At 40.9% G+C, this 17,500-nt stretch overlaps 1 protein-coding gene and 4 non-coding genes across 6 annotated transcripts in view; 4 read left to right on the top strand and 1 right to left on the bottom strand.

Moving 5' to 3' along the window:
* LOC138003866 (thioredoxin domain-containing protein 5-like) overlaps window positions 1–17,500 on the bottom strand; it is a 25,890-nt gene that overhangs the window by 3,653 nt on the left and 4,737 nt on the right. The window contains exons 1-8 of one of the 2 annotated variants that reach the window (XM_068850145.1): window positions 14,550–17,500; window positions 14,348–14,409; window positions 13,633–13,705; window positions 12,527–12,613; window positions 11,029–11,184; window positions 4,716–4,798; window positions 2,867–2,954; window positions 1,642–1,683 (exon numbers count right to left, since the gene is read on the bottom strand). The exon at window positions 14,550–17,500 is cut by the window's right edge and continues 4,737 nt beyond it. In XM_068850145.1, the coding sequence (XP_068706246.1) occupies window positions 1,642–1,683; window positions 2,867–2,954; window positions 4,716–4,798; window positions 11,029–11,184; window positions 12,527–12,613; window positions 13,633–13,638 (462 nt within the window). In that variant the 5' untranslated portion in view covers window positions 13,639–13,705; window positions 14,348–14,409; window positions 14,550–17,500. The remainder of the gene's footprint in view (window positions 1–1,641; window positions 1,684–2,866; window positions 2,955–4,715; window positions 4,799–11,028; window positions 11,185–12,526; window positions 12,614–13,632; window positions 13,706–14,347; window positions 14,410–14,549) is intronic. The other variant, XM_068850144.1, reaches the window with a different exon arrangement.
* Window positions 9,726–9,799, top strand: Trnag-gcc (transfer RNA glycine (anticodon GCC)). The gene has a single exon. It is a non-coding gene; the product is annotated as a tRNA-Gly (tRNA).
* Trnag-gcc (transfer RNA glycine (anticodon GCC)) lies at window positions 10,279–10,352 on the top strand. Its single transcript has one exon. It is a non-coding gene; the product is annotated as a tRNA-Gly (tRNA).
* On the top strand, window positions 10,556–10,629 carry Trnag-gcc (transfer RNA glycine (anticodon GCC)). The gene has a single exon. It is a non-coding gene; the product is annotated as a tRNA-Gly (tRNA).
* On the top strand, window positions 10,833–10,905 carry Trnag-gcc (transfer RNA glycine (anticodon GCC)). Its single transcript has one exon. It is a non-coding gene; the product is annotated as a tRNA-Gly (tRNA).

Here is a 17,500-nt window from a genome sequence, read left to right as displayed (position 1 = left end):
ATTATCAAACGCATATACGCGATATCGAATATTGACACATTTCGGCAACCATAAATCTGTGGACCAAGAATCACAAAGGATGCTGTCAGACATGTTGCGTTTTATAAGACTAAGTTGGCTCACTGACCCCCTCCTCAAATCGAAGCGGATTGATGTAGAAAGGTACAGTGACTGAATTATCAAACGTAGGCGAACACAAGCAGGTGGTAGGATCCGGACTGGGGAATTAACAAATCGAAAGTGGTTCAGCGTGTTGTCTGTGCTCTTTCAGTACGCACACTCTCATTGGTCAATAGCTCTGTTTAAATGACAGTATGGAAACACGGCTGTGACATCACACGAATAGACCAATTCGGCTAACTCAATGTTGTACCCAATTCAAATCCTCTGGGAATAAAACGTTTTGTTCAAAGAATTTCCATATCATTTAAATGTGAATGCTTCATTGTCATGCAAATTCAACACACAAAGAATCTCAACCCCGAGAGATTTGAATTGGGTACAACATTGAGTTAGCCGAATTGGTCTATTTTGATCGGTTATGTAGTGTCACACGAGCGTTTTGATTGGCTGGTAGAAAATATGAGTGTGTATCAAAAAATCTGTTTCAATCAAGAAGTAAAAAAACCAGCATTTACCTTCATTTGTCGAATTATCTTTGAGGAATATTTTATAAAAGCAATAGAGGACTTTTTTCCGTGTTTCCATAGTCTCATCTAAACACTCGGGGGAGTTGGGCCAACTCTCGACAGTTATGCAAACCCTCGACTGCGTCTGGGGTTTGCATAACTGTCTCGAATTCTCCCAACTCCCCCTCGTGTTTAGATGAGGCATAGACCTTATTCATAAATGGCGGTCAATTTATAATTCTTTTGTCGAAGTGCAAATTAGCCTACCAAGCCTCCATACCATATAGTGAATTGAAAAGAATTCTTGCTTTAAAATGAGGCTTGGTAGGTTAATTTGCACGTGGACAAAAGAATTATAAATGTGACCGCCATTTATGAATAAGGTCTATGGGAACACGGAAAACGTCCTCTATTGCTTAAATCGACAACGATACACGTATTCATCATCACCACTGTGATGACGAATATCGCTGTCGACAAGAGTACAGACAACGCTGAACCACTGTCGATTCGTTTTTTACCACAATATTCAACGCCAAAGAAAGTGTTTATTTCACAGCCTGTCCAAAATCAACCAAGCGACAGCCTGTCAACGATACTAAGTTTTAGCAAAGACAATAGCGTTGTCAGAATCACCTCTTTAAACATTAGACAAACCCATTTTCACTTGTCTCTTCTAAGCTCTCCTCCTAGACCTTTGGTCACAAAACAGTTCCAGGGTTTTCTTAATTTTTCAAACACAGGTGGATTTATTTCCTCTTGTCAGTAAAGCTTTAAAATGCCCATGTTTACCAAAAAAGACATTGCGCGCTTCTAGTTCCATCGTTTTGATTGGGTACTCGCCGGTGATTTTCGGATTTTCCGTCTGTGAGAAATTCAACGCGCCCAATGTCGTTGGTTGAACATGGGCTATTAAAACTGAGTAAATTCCGAAAAATCACTCGAGGTTTCAGAGTTCTGCAGCATTCCTTTGGAGCGGCAAACAGGCTTTACAAATAATTAAATCACTTACGCCGAAACTTTGACAAAGTTCTTCCTCTTCTGTGCAGTCAACCTAGGGAACACAAGATACGTAAAAAAGTCTCTGCATACGAGCCAGAAGGCCCATCAGGCCGGAGCTTATCCCGGTTTTCATGGCATGAAGCGACTAGGAGTATTTCTAGGAATCAGGTGACCGATACTTTATGTCCAAAAATGCAAGGTTATAATAATAATAATAATACTGATAATCATCATCATCATCATCATCATCATCATCATCATCGATTCATTACTTCCAGAGAGCTATTTAAAAAAAATGTAATAGGTCAATTGCGCTTTACAACTCTTGATAAAATAAATACAGCATTGAAATTCTCCGATTCAAATGTAATGATAGGTTACAAATCTAAATATCCCTATAAAGTCTCTTGTATTAACCATCACTCAAAAAATTGCCTAAGACGAAATGTCTTGATTGGCTTCTTGAACATTTCAACAGATTAAATAGCGCGCAGATGTAATGTGAATCCGCTCCACAAATGCGGCACTGCATCCTGAAAGGCGGGGGCCACACAGGGTTACCAACATCTTACCCCTAGGTGGGTCTAATAAAATGCCTGAGTTGACTAGATGCCAGACAATTTTATCCCAAACTTCAACATCACTCGCGACAATCTTTTCCTAGAGTTAAAAGGAAAGCTGTCTTTGCGCTGAGGTATAAATAACGCTGACCTCTGTTGGAAACAGAAAGTAAACGCTTCGACTTAACAGGACACTTCGCACTGGATATCACGAAATTGAGCGTGCTTCTAATAGACCAATTTCGATGTATTAAAATTCAGTCCTCAACAAAAGCCATCATCTCGAGGCTCTGGGGAATAAATATACGGATTTGTATGAGTTTATTCCGAAGAGCCTCGAGATGATGCCTTTTGTTTTAGACTGAATTTTAATACATCGAGAGAGGGCTATTCCTTGCGTTTCTGGATATCAAGGAATTCACACACGGCTGAGTCCAAAAAATTGCCTTCCCCCAGCATTTAAGAGGCAGGGTCCGGCTCGTTTAGCCTTACTGGACCAATGGCGCTTTGAGCTAGATCAATGCATTTGTCTTGCGCTATGATTGGCTGTTTTCAGTATTGGCATATGTTGTGAGTGGCCAAAGTCATTACTTTGGTTTCAGTTCTACAGATCCAATTGAAACAAACTTATGCATCACTGGGCCAGTAAAGACTTCTCACAAATGACTTCCAAACCTTGGCAATTCTCGGACCAGAAGAACTGTCTGCACACTTGTTGGCGAGCTGATCCCAGATAGGAGCAAGTTCCTGACAGTGCCGACACCTACAGTCAGATTAACACAAGGATAACCATAATGACGATGATGATCAGGACGATAGCAACTGTCTTTCCACATTAAAACAGACTGTTATCTGCTAGTTATTCCACAGGCGCCCAAAGCCCCCCAAGAAATTTGCGGTTGACAAAACTACGGTCTACCACCCCGTTAAAGGCTCGGTTCGTTATCAAAGGTCGAAGCCGTGGCCTCAGTATGCGGTGTAGAAGCGTACGTGTCGAAAGCTGTTTTCCTGCAATATTACCGCCTGAGGTCGCTCGCAGGACTGCTATTGCGTTGGTGGTGGGTTGAGATAAAAGTTTAATCTTTGTCAATTGATTGTGATGTGGAATTGTGACCGTGAGAACATTTTATCTAGGAATATTTGACTCAAATTTGGGGCACCTGAGAATTTAGTTTCCAGCCTTGGGATTTTATTATACCGTTGACAACCACAAAATTGTGAAATGGTTCAAATCGCGTGGGATCTGGAAAATAACTACACAGGAAGGAAGCTACCCACGTTGGCAATACGGCTAGGCTTTTTAATTGAGAATTGTTTAAAATAATTATCTTCTTCAGCTTTTTATCGGGATTCCCATACAAATCCTTATATTTTTGTCGGCCATGCTCACACTGAGCTTGGGCGCCTGTGGTTACTGCTCTTTTATACCGCCTGCTTAGGGCGAGTGTATATGAAAGAACCCATCATCAGTGATCCAAAAGAATATTGAAACAGCTCAGCCAGGAATTTTTCAATCTCTTTCAAAATAGCCCACGCTCCATCCATCATATTTTGGACAACTTATCTTCAATCATTGTTCCATAATTCTCAAGGAAACTTCAATACGAAAGAACAAGGACATTTCTCCTAAAAGCCTTGTAGTAACATAACGATATTTCTGTTAAGTTTCTTCACAGGATAGTGAAAATAGTTACACTGTACAAAGCCTCGTCGACACTACGCTCAAAATAGTTTGTTGAGAGTGGCTAATGTATAAGGTCTATCCTACTTGATATCATTTTTTCACATTTCTTTGAGGTTGCGTTAAAATTGAAGAACGTGTCAATTTAAGGTAAAACAAACCAATAGACAGATCCAGCATCACGTTTACGGCAAATTGCAAACCTCAAACTACAATTTGCATATTGACAAAAAAGGAAAAATCGTGTTTGAAACTAACTCATTCCTTGTCTGTTTGCTACAGGTATCAGGTACCTTCTTAAAAGAAAGGGTAGATAAGAATAAGGAATGTTGTTATACCTCCCAACTCAAATACGTTTTCTGATTGGAGGAGAACGTGTCACGTGTCATTGGTCAAAACTTCATGACGCCCTAGGGCGAACAAAACTTCATGACGCCCTAGGGGAACAACAACTTGAACTTTCGACTCACACGTGATCAGGTCGTGCACCTTTGAAACGGCGGCAAATCTGTACGCCAGCCGACGTCAAGCAAATAATTTTTATGTGTATTGTTCTATTTTGATTTGGGAGGTATAACAAAACACTTAACGACTGGCCCCAAGGGAAACAGTGAGTTTTGTTTCCCCTCGACCTCAATGTTTCCCTCGGATTCGCCTCGGGGAACATTGAGGGTCTCGGGGAAACAAAACTCACTGTTTCCCTTGGGGCCAGTCATTGAGTGCTTATTAATGCTCTTGAGACAAGGAGCAGCCTGTTGTTTGCCATTTCACATAAACATGAAGCCTGATCTATCTACTACATGTATCAGCCGTAAAATGACTGAATTTCAGAAGTAAGCTTACCAAGGCGCATAGAACTTAACAAATGTTGTCCCGACACTGATCATTGCATCAAAAGTACTGTCAGTTAGTTGGAATGGCTTGATCTGTAAAAGAGAATAACAGTAATAGTTTTGAACCTCATTTCAGATACCCTGGTCTCAGAGGTTTTTATCGAGCTGCAAGAGAGCCGCAAAGGGCCACGAGAGTGGCGAGAGTGGCGAAGCGGCGAGAAGAGAGAAACCTCTGGTTATCTTAGACTTGAATCTCACTTTCATGCAGACGCCAGCTGTCAAAACGCCTCAAATTGATAATTTCAAAAGGGACCAATGGCAAATTAGATATCACGCGTCCCCTCGGTATTACCAATTAAACGAAGCAATCATATATTGATTGCGTGTTTGTTAAGATATCAACCAATCCGAGCCTGAGGGTCAGATCCTGACCCTGGCATCTGCATGAAAGCGAGATTCAAGTCCAAGGTAAACCAGATGTTTTTCTCTTTCTCCCCTCTTCGCTACTCTCTCACGGCTCAAGAAAAACCTCTGGGACCAGGGTACATGTTATATCAATTCATGCAGAAAGACTGAGTCATTGCCACCCATTATTGGCTCAGTTTCTGACGTACAACATACAGGCTTCCTGTCATAATAAACCATTTAAATTCTGTTATTCTAGCTTACATGTAGTTCTAATGCTTGACAGCTTACTTGGTAGCTGTAGCCAAGAAGCGAGAAATTTGTTGAAATCAAACTTGTTCAGTATCACAAGCTAACAGCTAAGAAATTATGTCAAATATTAATAGATAATAACAACAATGGCACTGGGGCACTAAAATTAGTTAGGCGTTGGACCTCTGGATCTTCAGAGCAGTCTCCCGGGGATAAAGTAAGTACGTTTTTGGAATTTGTTGGGTTCATTCATGAAAAGACGTCTGTAACCCGCACTTCAAACATACATTATTTTCGTTCATTCATCAAACCTTTCACAGGAATACTTGAACCCAACAAATTGACCTACTCCCAACTGAGTGGCTTCATAGCTCAGTTGGTGAAGCGTTGCAGTGACATTACAGACGCCATGGGCTCAAATCCCGTAGAAGCTGCCTGAATTTTTCAGTTGCCTAGAAGAGACAATTGCTTAAATTACTTGACCTGCTCCCAACTGAGTGGCTTCATAGCTCAGTTGGTGAAGCGTTGCAGTGACATTACAGACGCCATGGGCTCAAATCCCGTAGAAGCTGCCTGAATTTTTCAGTTGCCTAGAAGAGACAATTGCTTAAATTACTTGACCTGCTCCCAACTGAGTGGCTTCATAGCTCAGTTGGTAAAGCATTGCACTGACATTGCAGAGGTCATTGGCTCAAAACCAGTAGAAGCTGCCTGAATTTTTCAGTTGCCTAGAAGAGACAATTGCTTAAATTACTTGACCTGCTCCCAACTGAGTGGCTTCATAGCTCAGTTGGTAAAGCATTGCACTGCCATTGCAGAGGTCATGGGATCACATCCCGTAGAAGCTGCCTGAAATTTTCAGTTGCCTAGAAGAGACAATTGCTTAAATTACTTGACCTGCTCCCAACTGAGTGGCTTCATAGCTCAGTTGGTAAAGCATTGCACTGGCATTGCAGAGGTCATGGGATCACATCCCGTAGAAGCTGCCTGAATTTTTCACTTGCCTAGAAGAGACAATTGCTTAAATTACTTGACCTGCTCCCAACTGAGTGGCTTCATAGCTCAGTTGGTAAAGCATTGCACTGGCATTGCAGAGGTCATGGGATCACATCCCGTAGAAGCTGCCTGAATTTTTCAGTTGTCTAGAAGAGACAATTGCTTAAATTACTTGACCTGCTCCCAACTGAGTGGCTTCATAGCTCAGTTGGTAAAGCATTGCACTGCCATTGCAGAGGTCATGGGATCACATCCCGTAGAAGCTGCCTGAAATTTTCAGTTGCCTAGAAGAGACAATTGCTTAAATTACTTGACCTGCTCCCAACTGAGTGGCTTCATAGCTCAGTTGGTAAAGCATTGCACTGGCATTGCAGAGGTCATGGGATCACATCCCGTAGAAGCTGCCTGAAATTTTCAGTTGCCTAGAAGAGACAATTGCTTAAATTACTTGACCTGCTCCCAACTGAGTGGCTTCATAGCTCAGTTGGTAAAGCATTGCACTGGCATTGCAGAGGTCATGGGATCACATCCCGTAGAAGCTGCCTGAATTTTTCACTTGCCTAGAAGAGACAATTGCTTAAATTACTTGACCTGCTCCCAACTGAGTGGCTTCATAGCTCAGTTGGTAAAGCATTGCACTGGCATTGCAGAGGTCATGGGATCACATCCCGTAGAAGCTGCCTGAATTTTTCAGTTGCCTAGAAGAGACAATTGCTTAAATTACTTGACCTGCTCCCAACTGAGTGGCTTCATAGCTCAGTTGGTAAAGCATTGCACTGCCATTGCAGAGGTCATGGGATCACATCCCGTAGAAGCTGCCTGAATTTTTCAGTTGCCTAGAAGAGACAATTGCTTAAATTACTTGACCTGCTCCCAACTGAGTGGCTTCATAGCTCAGTTGGTAAAGCATTGCACTGCCATTGCAGAGGTCATGGGATCACATCCCGTAGAAGCTGCCTGAAATTTTCAGTTGCCTAGAAGAGACAATTGCTTAAATTACTTGACCTGCTCCCAACTGAGTGGCTTCATAGCTCAGTTGGTAAAGCATTGCACTGGCATTGCAGAGGTCATGGGATCACATCCCGTAGAAGCTGCCTGAATTTTTCACTTGCCTAGAAGAGACAATTGCTTAAATTACTTGACCTGCTCCCAACTGAGTGGCTTCATAGCTCAGTTGGTAAAGCATTGCACTGGCATTGCAGAGGTCATGGGATCACATCCCGTAGAAGCTGCCTGAATTTTTCAGTTGCCTAGAAGAGACAATTGCTTAAATTACTTGACCTGCTCCCAACTGAGTGGCTTCATAGCTCAGTTGGTAAAGCATTGCACTGGCATTGCAGAGGTCATGGGATCACATCCCGTAGAAGCTGCCTGAATTTTTCAGTTGCCTAGAAGAGACAATTGCTTAAATTACTTGACCTGCTCCCAACTGAGTGGCTTCATAGCTCAGTTGGTAAAGCATTGCACTGGCATTGCAGAGGTCATGGGATCACATCCCGTAGAAGCTGCCTGAAATTTTCAGTTGCCTAGAAGAGACAATTGCTTAAATTACTTGACCTGCTCCCAACTGAGTGGCTTCATAGCTCAGTTGGTAAAGCATTGCACTGGCATTGCAGAGGTCATGGGATCACATCCCGTAGAAGCTGCCTGAATTTTTCACTTGCCTAGAAGAGACAATTGCTTAAATTACTTGACCTGCTCCCAACTGAGTGGCTTCATAGCTCAGTTGGTAAAGCATTGCACTGGCATTGCAGAGGTCATGGGATCACATCCCGTAGAAGCTGCCTGAATTTTTCAGTTGCCTAGAAGAGACAATTGCTTAAATTACTTGACCTGCTCCCAACTGAGTGGCTTCATAGCTCAGTTGGTAAAGCATTGCACTGCCATTGCAGAGGTCATGGGATCACATCCCGTAGAAGCTGCCTGAATTTTTCAGTTGCCTAGAAGAGACAATTGCTTAAATTACTTGACCTGCTCCCAACTGAGTGGCTTCATAGCTCAGTTGGTAAAGCATTGCACTGGCATTGCAGAGGTCATGGGATCACATCCCGTAGAAGCTGCCTGAATTTTTCACTTGCCTAGAAGAGACAATTGCTTAAATTACTTGACCTGCTCCCAACTGAGTGGCTTCATAGCTCAGTTGGTAAAGCATTGCACTGGCATTGCAGAGGTCATGGGATCACATCCCGTAGAAGCTGCCTGAATTTTTCACTTGCCTAGAAGAGACAATTGCTTAAATTACTTGACCTGCTCCCAACTGAGTGGCTTCATAGCTCAGTTGGTAAAGCATTGCACTGGCATTGCAGAGGTCATGGGATCACATCCCGTAGAAGCTGCCTGAATTTTTCAGTTGCCTAGAAGAGACAATTGCTTAAATTACTTGACCTGCTCCCAACTGAGTGGCTTCATAGCTCAGTTGGTAAAGCATTGCACTGACATTGCAGAGGTCATTGGCTCAAAACCAGTAGAAGCTGCCTGAATTTTTCAGTTGCCTAGAAGAGACAATTGCTTAAATTACTTGACCTGCTCCCAACTGAGTGGCTTCATAGCTCAGTTGGTAAAGCATTGCACTGCCATTGCAGAGGTCATGGGATCACATCCCGTAGAAGCTGCCTGAAATTTTCAGTTGCCTAGAAGAGACAATTGCTTAAATTACTTGACCTGCTCCCAACTGAGTGGCTTCATAGCTCAGTTGGTAAAGCATTGCACTGGCATTGCAGAGGTCATGGGATCACATCCCGTAGAAGCTGCCTGAATTTTTCACTTGCCTAGAAGAGACAATTGCTTAAATTACTTGACCTGCTCCCAACTGAGTGGCTTCATAGCTCAGTTGGTAAAGCATTGCACTGGCATTGCAGAGGTCATGGGATCACATCCCGTAGAAGCTGCCTGAATTTTTCACTTGCCTAGAAGAGACAATTGCTTAAATTACTTGACCTGCTCCCAACTGAGTGGCTTCATAGCTCAGTTGGTAAAGCATTGCACTGCCATTGCAGAGGTCATGGGATCACATCCCGTAGAAGCTGCCTGAATTTTTCAGTTGCCTAGAAGAGACAATTGCTTAAATTACTTGACCTGCTCCCAACTGAGTGGCTTCATAGCTCAGTTGGTAAAGCATTGCACTGGCATTGCAGAGGTCATGGGATCACATCCCGTAGAAGCTGCCTGAATTTTTCACTTGCCTAGAAGAGACAATTGCTTAAATTACTTGACCTGCTCCCAACTGAGTGGCTTCATAGCTCAGTTGGTAAAGCATTGCACTGGCATTGCAGAGGTCATGGGATCACATCCCGTAGAAGCTGCCTGAATTTTTCAGTTGCCTAGAAGAGACAATTGCTTAAATTACTTGACCTGCTCCCAACTGAGTGGCTTCATAGCTCAGTTGGTAAAGCATTGCACTGCCATTGCAGAGGTCATTGGGCTCGAATCCCGTTGAAGCTGCCTGAATTTTTCAGTTGCCTAGAAGAGACAATTGCTTAAATTACTTGACCTGCTCCCAACTGAGTGGCTTCATAGCTCAGTTGGTAAAGCATTGCACTGCCATTGCAGAGGTCATGGGATCACATCCCGTAGAAGCTGCCTGAATTTTTCAGTTGCCTAGAAGAGACAATTGCTTAAATTACTTGACCTGCTCCCAACTGAGTGGCTTCATAGCTCAGTTGGTAAAGCATTGCACTGGCATTGCAGAGGTCATGGGATCACATCCCGTAGAAGCTGCCTGAATTTTTCACTTGCCTAGAAGAGACAATTGCTTAAATTACTTGACCTGCTCCCAACTGAGTGGCTTCATAGCTCAGTTGGTAAAGCATTGCACTGGCATTGCAGAGGTCATGGGATCACATCCCGTAGAAGCTGCCTGAATTTTTCAGTTGCCTAGAAGAGACAATTGCTTAAATTACTTGCCCTGCTCCCAACTGAGTGGCTTCATAGCTCAGTTGGTAAAGCATTGCACTGCCATTGCAGAGGTCATTGGGCTCGAATCCCGTTGAAGCTGCCTGAATTTTTCAGTTGCCTAGAAGAGACAATTGCTTAAATTACTTGACCTGCTCCCAACTGAGTGGCTTCATAGCTCACTTGGTAAAGCATTGCACTGGTATTGCAGAGGTCATGGGCTTGAATCCTGTAGAAGCTGCCTGAATTTTTCAGTTGCCTAGAAGAGACAATTGCTTAAATTACTTGACCTGCTCCCAACTGAGTGGCTTCATAGCTCAGTTGGTAAAGCATTGCACTGCCATTGCAGAGGTCATTGGGCTCGAATCCCGTTGAAGCTGCCTGAATTTTTCAGTTGCCTAGAAGAGACAATTGCTTAAATTACTTGACCTGCTCCCAACTGAGTGGCTTCATAGCTCACTTGGTAAAGCATTGCACTGCCATTGCCGAGGTCATGGGCTCAAATCATGTAGAAGCTGCCTGAATTTTTCAGTTGCCTAGAAGAGACAATTGCTTAAATTACTTGACCTGCTCCCAACTGAGTGGCTTCATAGCTCAGTTGGTAAAGCATTGCACTGCCATTGCAGAGGTCATGGGCTCAAATCCCGTAGAAGCTGCCTGAATTTTTCAGTTGCCTAGAAGAGACAATTGCTTAAATTGTCCGCACAAATGCGAAGATCACAAATCTTTCGAAAATAATAATATTAACTGCATGGCATCTGTCAGAAATGGCCTATTACTTGTGTTTCCATATCTGGGTCATCATCAGAAGGTACCTCCTCAGCCGACTCACTATTGTCAGTTGTTGCACTGCTTAGAAGACTATGCTCAGAGATCTTCAAAGTCAAATAATTCTTCAAGTCATCTAGAGAACGAGGCCCCTCGTAAATATCCACCTGAAGCAACAATAAACCATAATTTTAGACATTAGGATTCCCGGATTTTCCATTTTTGTGCCGAAATTTTTCGGTTTTACTATTTGTCTTGTTGCGGTTTGTGGTCGTTCCCATTCTTAGCGTTAGGTTTACAATTTTCGGATACAAGAAAGTTTTCGGTTTTGGTATCCAATTCCTTTTTCAGTTTTTCCTACAGTATTTGGAGTACGGTTTCAGTTCATCATTAGGGACCGTAAGCAATTACACCGATGATGGTTACGAGAACATTGTCTAAAAATATTAGGGAGCTTAAGCACACGCGTTTGTGAGACGCGGAAGGCAACCGGAAGAGGACATTTCTCGTGCCAGGACAGTAGTGCCTCCCAGATTTTTATACGAATCATCTCTAATGGAGAAAAGATACTTAGCAATGTAAATGTAGTTGTCTGAAGACAAGTTAAAATGGAAAACAGTTCACTTCCAGTTGTCGTCTGCATCTCAAAAAAGCGTGTGCTTATACATGTATCAGCTTCCTATTAAAATTAGCGTCAGAACAGTGTGGACATTTAGAGAGAAAATTGAAAATTTATCGTCAGTTGCTCTCGTCTTCCACAGGACCTAAAATTTGATCATTTCATGTCGTTGTCAAGATAAGAACGGCAAAGAAATGTATCAAAATGTAAAACGCACGTGCGGGGCGTGCAGAACTATTGTTCCTGCTATTTAAACCTTTTGTTTTGTTGTGTTCTCATAGCCATCATCGTCTTCCTTGCTACTCATTACGTGTGTCAGCCACATGCATATTCTACAATGTTACACCAATTTCTCGACTAGTCTCCGATGCAGACTCATACGCTCTATAGACCTTATTCATAAATGGCGGTCAATTTATAATTCTTTTGTCCAAATGCAAATTAGCCTACCAAGCCTCGACACCATACAGTGAATTGAAAAGAATTCTGGCTCTAAAATGAGGCTTGGTAGGTTAATTTGCATGTGGACAAAAGAACTATAAATGTGACCGCCATTTATGAATAAGGTCTATTAGATTACGGTTTTAAAAACTAGACTTTGATGGTTTTGCCTGCATTTATCAGATTGTTCAAAATTTTGGTTTTGAGCAATTTTGTGTGGTTTTGCGGTTTTTCATGCCCCCCTCCCCTCCCCCTAATTAAAAGAGTGTGTGCTGAGTTGCACTACCCATTATTAAATTTAGTTGTTATTTTCTTGTTTACTCATATTATGCTTTATGTAAAATAATACAATTTCACTTAGGAGTAAGGAGAAGATTACTGAGTTATTAAAAGCAACATACAATGTTGGTACAAGATTTGCTTTGCTACTGTAAATTGGAAGTACAAACCTCGCGTCCATCTTTAAACAATTTAAGTGAAGGAAAACCTTGGATTTTATGTTCTGCACACGTTTTACCTTCTGTTGTGCAATCAATCTGAAGAGAAATACAGATAATGATGTCAAGTAATGCAATGAAATAATCATAAATACCTTTTGATCCTTTGTTATAATGAAAAAATGTGAAACATATAGCAACCCTTAAGTGCCCCTAAGTTCTTTAAGCTATCACTTTGTTAAAAACCAACCATTTACATCCAATGTTGTCTTAAAACAAGTGTGGTCTTTTAGCCTTCCCGAGTTGCCATCAAAAGAAATACATCCCTTCAACTAAATTTGAGTTCAGTGGTTCACATTTAGCAAGAATGGCACAGTCGGTTCGTGTTCGGCCTTAGTGCAAGAGATCCAGAGTTTGATGTCCCCAGATCTCACATCCTTGTTTCGAATTCTCTCCTTCCTGTGTAGCTTAAGTAGTACTGATGGAGAGGGGTGAGTGAAATGTGCACAAGTTCGTCGACCTCAGGTTTGTCCGTTGAATTAATTACTGTTATCCACTTTAAATATGGTAGCTTTACTTTTAATTACCTTTACCTTTATATTCATCAACAACAGAAAAAACCAGCATTGTGTGTTTTATTCAGATGTGTCAAGAGCAGTTTATATGAGTAAAATCCAAACAATATAAACAACTTTCAGGTATAAAAATGGGGGTCTCAGAAGTACAGTCACATGCAAACAATCTATTCCACTATACACCAAAAGGCAAACCAGCCATATTTAATAATATTACATCAACTTCTACAGTACCCAAAGTGCCGCCGTTTCTGCCCTAGATTGGTCATGCAAAAATTAACTACAGCTTAACGCAGATAAGTGCAAAGAGATGGTTATAGATTTTAAGAAGCAAAAACATTCTTTCGACCCAATATCTCTCGACAGGAAGGAGTTAAATACTGTCAACAATGTCAAGATTCTTGGACTAACTATTTCTAATAACTTACTCTGGAACGATCATATAAATGACATTGTAAAGAAGACAAACAAACGCTTATACTTCTTAGTTTTGCTAAAATGTGCCCAAGTACCTCTGAAAGACATCACCAGTTTTTATTGTACCTGCATCAGTCCTGTGCTCGAATATTGTACTCCCGTGTTACATCACGCTCTTCCCAAGTACTTAAGCGAAGATCTAGAAAGGGTCCAGAAACAAGTCCTCTCAATTGTATCTCCAGGAGAGATGTACCAACGAAACCTCGAGATTTTCCAATTAACAACGTTACATCAGCAAAGGCATAACTTGTGTGACAAATTATTTAACCAGATCATACGTGATCAGTTGCACAAATTATTTCATCTACTTCCACAAAGACACCATTCGAAGTATAATCTCAGGAGAAAGAAAACATTTGATATTCCTGGAATAAATACTAAGCGTTACCAGAACACTTTCATCCCATCGATGTGCTGCCGCCAAAATAAGTACAAACTCCAGGAACGTTAATTTTAATATAACAAACGATATTTTTAGTGTTATTATATTTCACATTGTTTATAGTGATTACAAGCCTATTTAGTGACATTACGCAATTCAGCTCAAGGGCCGCTATGTAATTATTTGTTAATAAACTTATCTATCTATCAATCTATTTAGCATCAGAGTCAAAGGTATACAAGTTAACACGGCTTATCAAAAACAGATCACTTGATCAACATGACAGGAAAAGGCCAAGTACATGCACAATTGTGTAAGCATGCACGCAATAAAGGAAGACACAAATTGTACAGGCAGTTCAATGAGTCTTCTTAACATGGCTGAGACAAGGGCATGTACCTTAGCAATTGTGATATCCATATTCTTTCCATCTCGGTGCCAGTTTTCGGCAATGGCTACACCTGTCATGAAACATACAATGTACCTGTAAATATTTTTTCATTGCATATGCCACTATTTTACAATTTTAGTCCAAGTAGTACTACAGGCAGATTAATAGCTATATGGACTATTAGCCTATTAAAACAAACACCTGACTTACCAAGGGGCATAGAACTTTATAAAATGAAGTCCCATTTCCACATGTCGGTCAAAGTTTTCTGCTGTCAATGTGTAAAGGCCATTATCTGGTTCATTTGTCTCTGTTATGTCCTAAAACAAAAATCTAACCTAATGGCTGCTTCATGACGGAGGGCTGGTGGTTAAGTAGAGAGAGAACTTGGGATCACAATAGTAACGTGTGGCCATGTTTCATTAAATCCATGTGTGATTCCTGAAGCACAGCCAGGCATAATTAGCCAGGCATAATTAGCTGAGTCAATTTTAATTACCCAGAGAGAGACCTTGGTATACTTGAGAGATACTTGGAATCGACCCCCAAGTTCTCCACCCAATTTTATTAGCGAATTTGAGAATGTTATTGCAAAAATTGACGCGGAAAATAAGAAATTATATTTACTTGGTGATATCAACTGCAATTTGTTGCCTGAAGCAATTGCAGTTAATTCTTCCCATCTGATAAACATTTTCGATATATATGGTCTTAGTCAGTTAATCACTGAACCAACACGTGTCACCCCGGACTCAAAAACATTAATTGATTTATGCATAACGAACTCCCCAGAGAAGGTTACAAATTCTGGTGTCATTCACCTTGGCATAAGTGATCATTCTCTTGTTTTTTTGTCACGTAAGACTCAATACTGCCGTACTGGCCCTCGCGTTATTGAAACACGGCAATTTAAACACTTTAACAGAGGAAAATTTTTAAGTGACCTCAATCAACTACCTTGGGCCAATGTTGATTTGTATTCTGATCCCAATGAAACGTGGCGTATATGGAAAGAAATGGTTCTTGGTTGCGTCGATAAACACGCACCACTTAAATCCAAAAGAATTCGAAAAAAACGATCTCCATGGATTACTAGAGAGTTACTGAACAAAATCCGAAAACGAGATTTTCTTAAAAAGAAGGCAATCTCCTCCAACAACCCGGCTACATGGGATCAATTTAGGTGTGCAAGAAACCAGGCAAATAACGCAATTAAACTCGCAAAAAAACTCTATGTTTCTGACAACTTGGAAGCCAGCAAAGGTAATTTACGCAAAACATGGAATGTTATCAACGAACTAACTTCACGTAACAGTGGTAAGTCAACGAATATTTTGGAGATCAAGGTAGATAATAGAATACATACATACATACATACATACATACATACATACATACATACATACATACATACATACATACATACATACATACATACATACATACATACATACATACATATACATACATACAATCAATTTGCCAATCCACTTTATCCAGTTTATGGATTGGGCTAGCATGTGATTAACAACCAGGATCGCTTTTGAACTTTATTCTGTAGAAGAAGAAGACGTTGCTGAGTGAACATTTTTACGACGAAATCCTTTGGTTTGTTCAGCACTTTGATGTCCGACAACTGTGCCGCTCTAACGAGTGTTGGGTCAATCACATTTGGTCGTCTGACCTTAGGAAGTTCTTTCACCCCTTGTTTGTGTCTACCATGATCGAACCTCAGGTGAAGCGCTATGATGCTTTATGCCAACTTCGATGGCTTGTGATGAGCTTCTGAGTCTGTCTGCTTGCCTGCTGCCGAATTCGAAATTGTTGTTGTATTTGGGCAAGATTGGCCTTATCGGGTTGGAACTTAATAGTGAGGGGAGCAATTTTTCGTTCATCTGCTGTGCCAAACAACGAACAATCCTGTTGGGTGTTCCACGTGCTTGGCGAGTCTTGCACGACCATCGTCTATCAGATCTGGAGTGGAACTTTTTTTTTTCAATGATTACAACTTGTGATCGTTCTGCAAACATCTACGTAGCATGCAGCACTTTTTTAGTAACTCGAGGATCCTGTTCTGCTGTTTCAAAAGGAGTCGTGCATTCTTGAGCAGTTTGTTCTTCAGTGCTTGTATTTTTTTGTTTGTTCCTTGTGGCGCAAAGTAACTTTGATGATTTGAAAGGGCTTGAATCTGTACTTGAATTAGCGTTCTTGAATAGACAATACTTGTAGACATAATTATCTACCCAGTTTAAGTACTAAGCTCAACAAGTTGTTTGGCTCCCAAGTTTCATTTTCAGGCCAGGTACCCGAATTCACCCAGGTACTGGTACACTACCATAGTGTTCTTTGGAAATTGAATACGCGGCTCCTTGAACACTTGGTTGCTTGAGAAGAAACTTGATGTGTTTGTTCTCTACATTGGTGAATGCAGCCACTAACAGTCCATTGTGGATAAACTCCGGACCAACTCTCCTTTCAATTTATTCTTTGGTTCTTTGCAGGGTATCAACAATGGTGTCCCTTGTAAAATGTTGGTTTAAAGGGTTTGTTAAAGTTATTTCCAATTTCGTAGGGCACTGTGGTTGCCAGATTCACTTTCAAACTTATCATGAAAACATAAATTAATACCAGTGAATAGACATTGAAAAGTCAGTCCCTTGAATTGTTGATAGAAAATTAATTTATATTGAAGCATCAGTTGAGGAATATTTTTCTTCATTCCCACTTTGTGAACCTAACATACATTGCTGCAGTTTGTTTATTGCTTGTTCATTCAATGTCTTAATCGCATCAAATTATTTAATTTTTAGGTATTGTGTCAGATCTCCATAGAGACACTATCTTTATCTAAAAACTTGACTGGTTTTTTTTTGGAGCCCTTTTGTGGCATATTTAGATAGGCAGGAAATGTTCCACATTTTATGGTAAATAGTTCTGCATAGTTTTAAGGAATATTGCAGCAAATCTAATTGAATATGAGACATTTTGTGAATTTAAAGACTATTAATATTGTTTTTAAAAGACTTAGGGTTGGCACTCAAAAGTGTTCCTTCAATAATCTTATTTTTTAAAGATTGCCTTGCGAGAATTGGATTAAGGCTAGTTTTTTCTTCTAGTTTCTTTCCCCAGTGCCCTCTGAGAATGCAGTGGATTTGATTTTG

Source organism: Montipora foliosa, chromosome 5, assembly GCF_036669935.1.
Source record: "Montipora foliosa isolate CH-2021 chromosome 5, ASM3666993v2, whole genome shotgun sequence".
NCBI classification, from domain to species: Eukaryota; Metazoa; Cnidaria; class Anthozoa; order Scleractinia; family Acroporidae; genus Montipora; species Montipora foliosa.
This window is presented reverse-complemented; position numbering and strand designations above follow the sequence as displayed.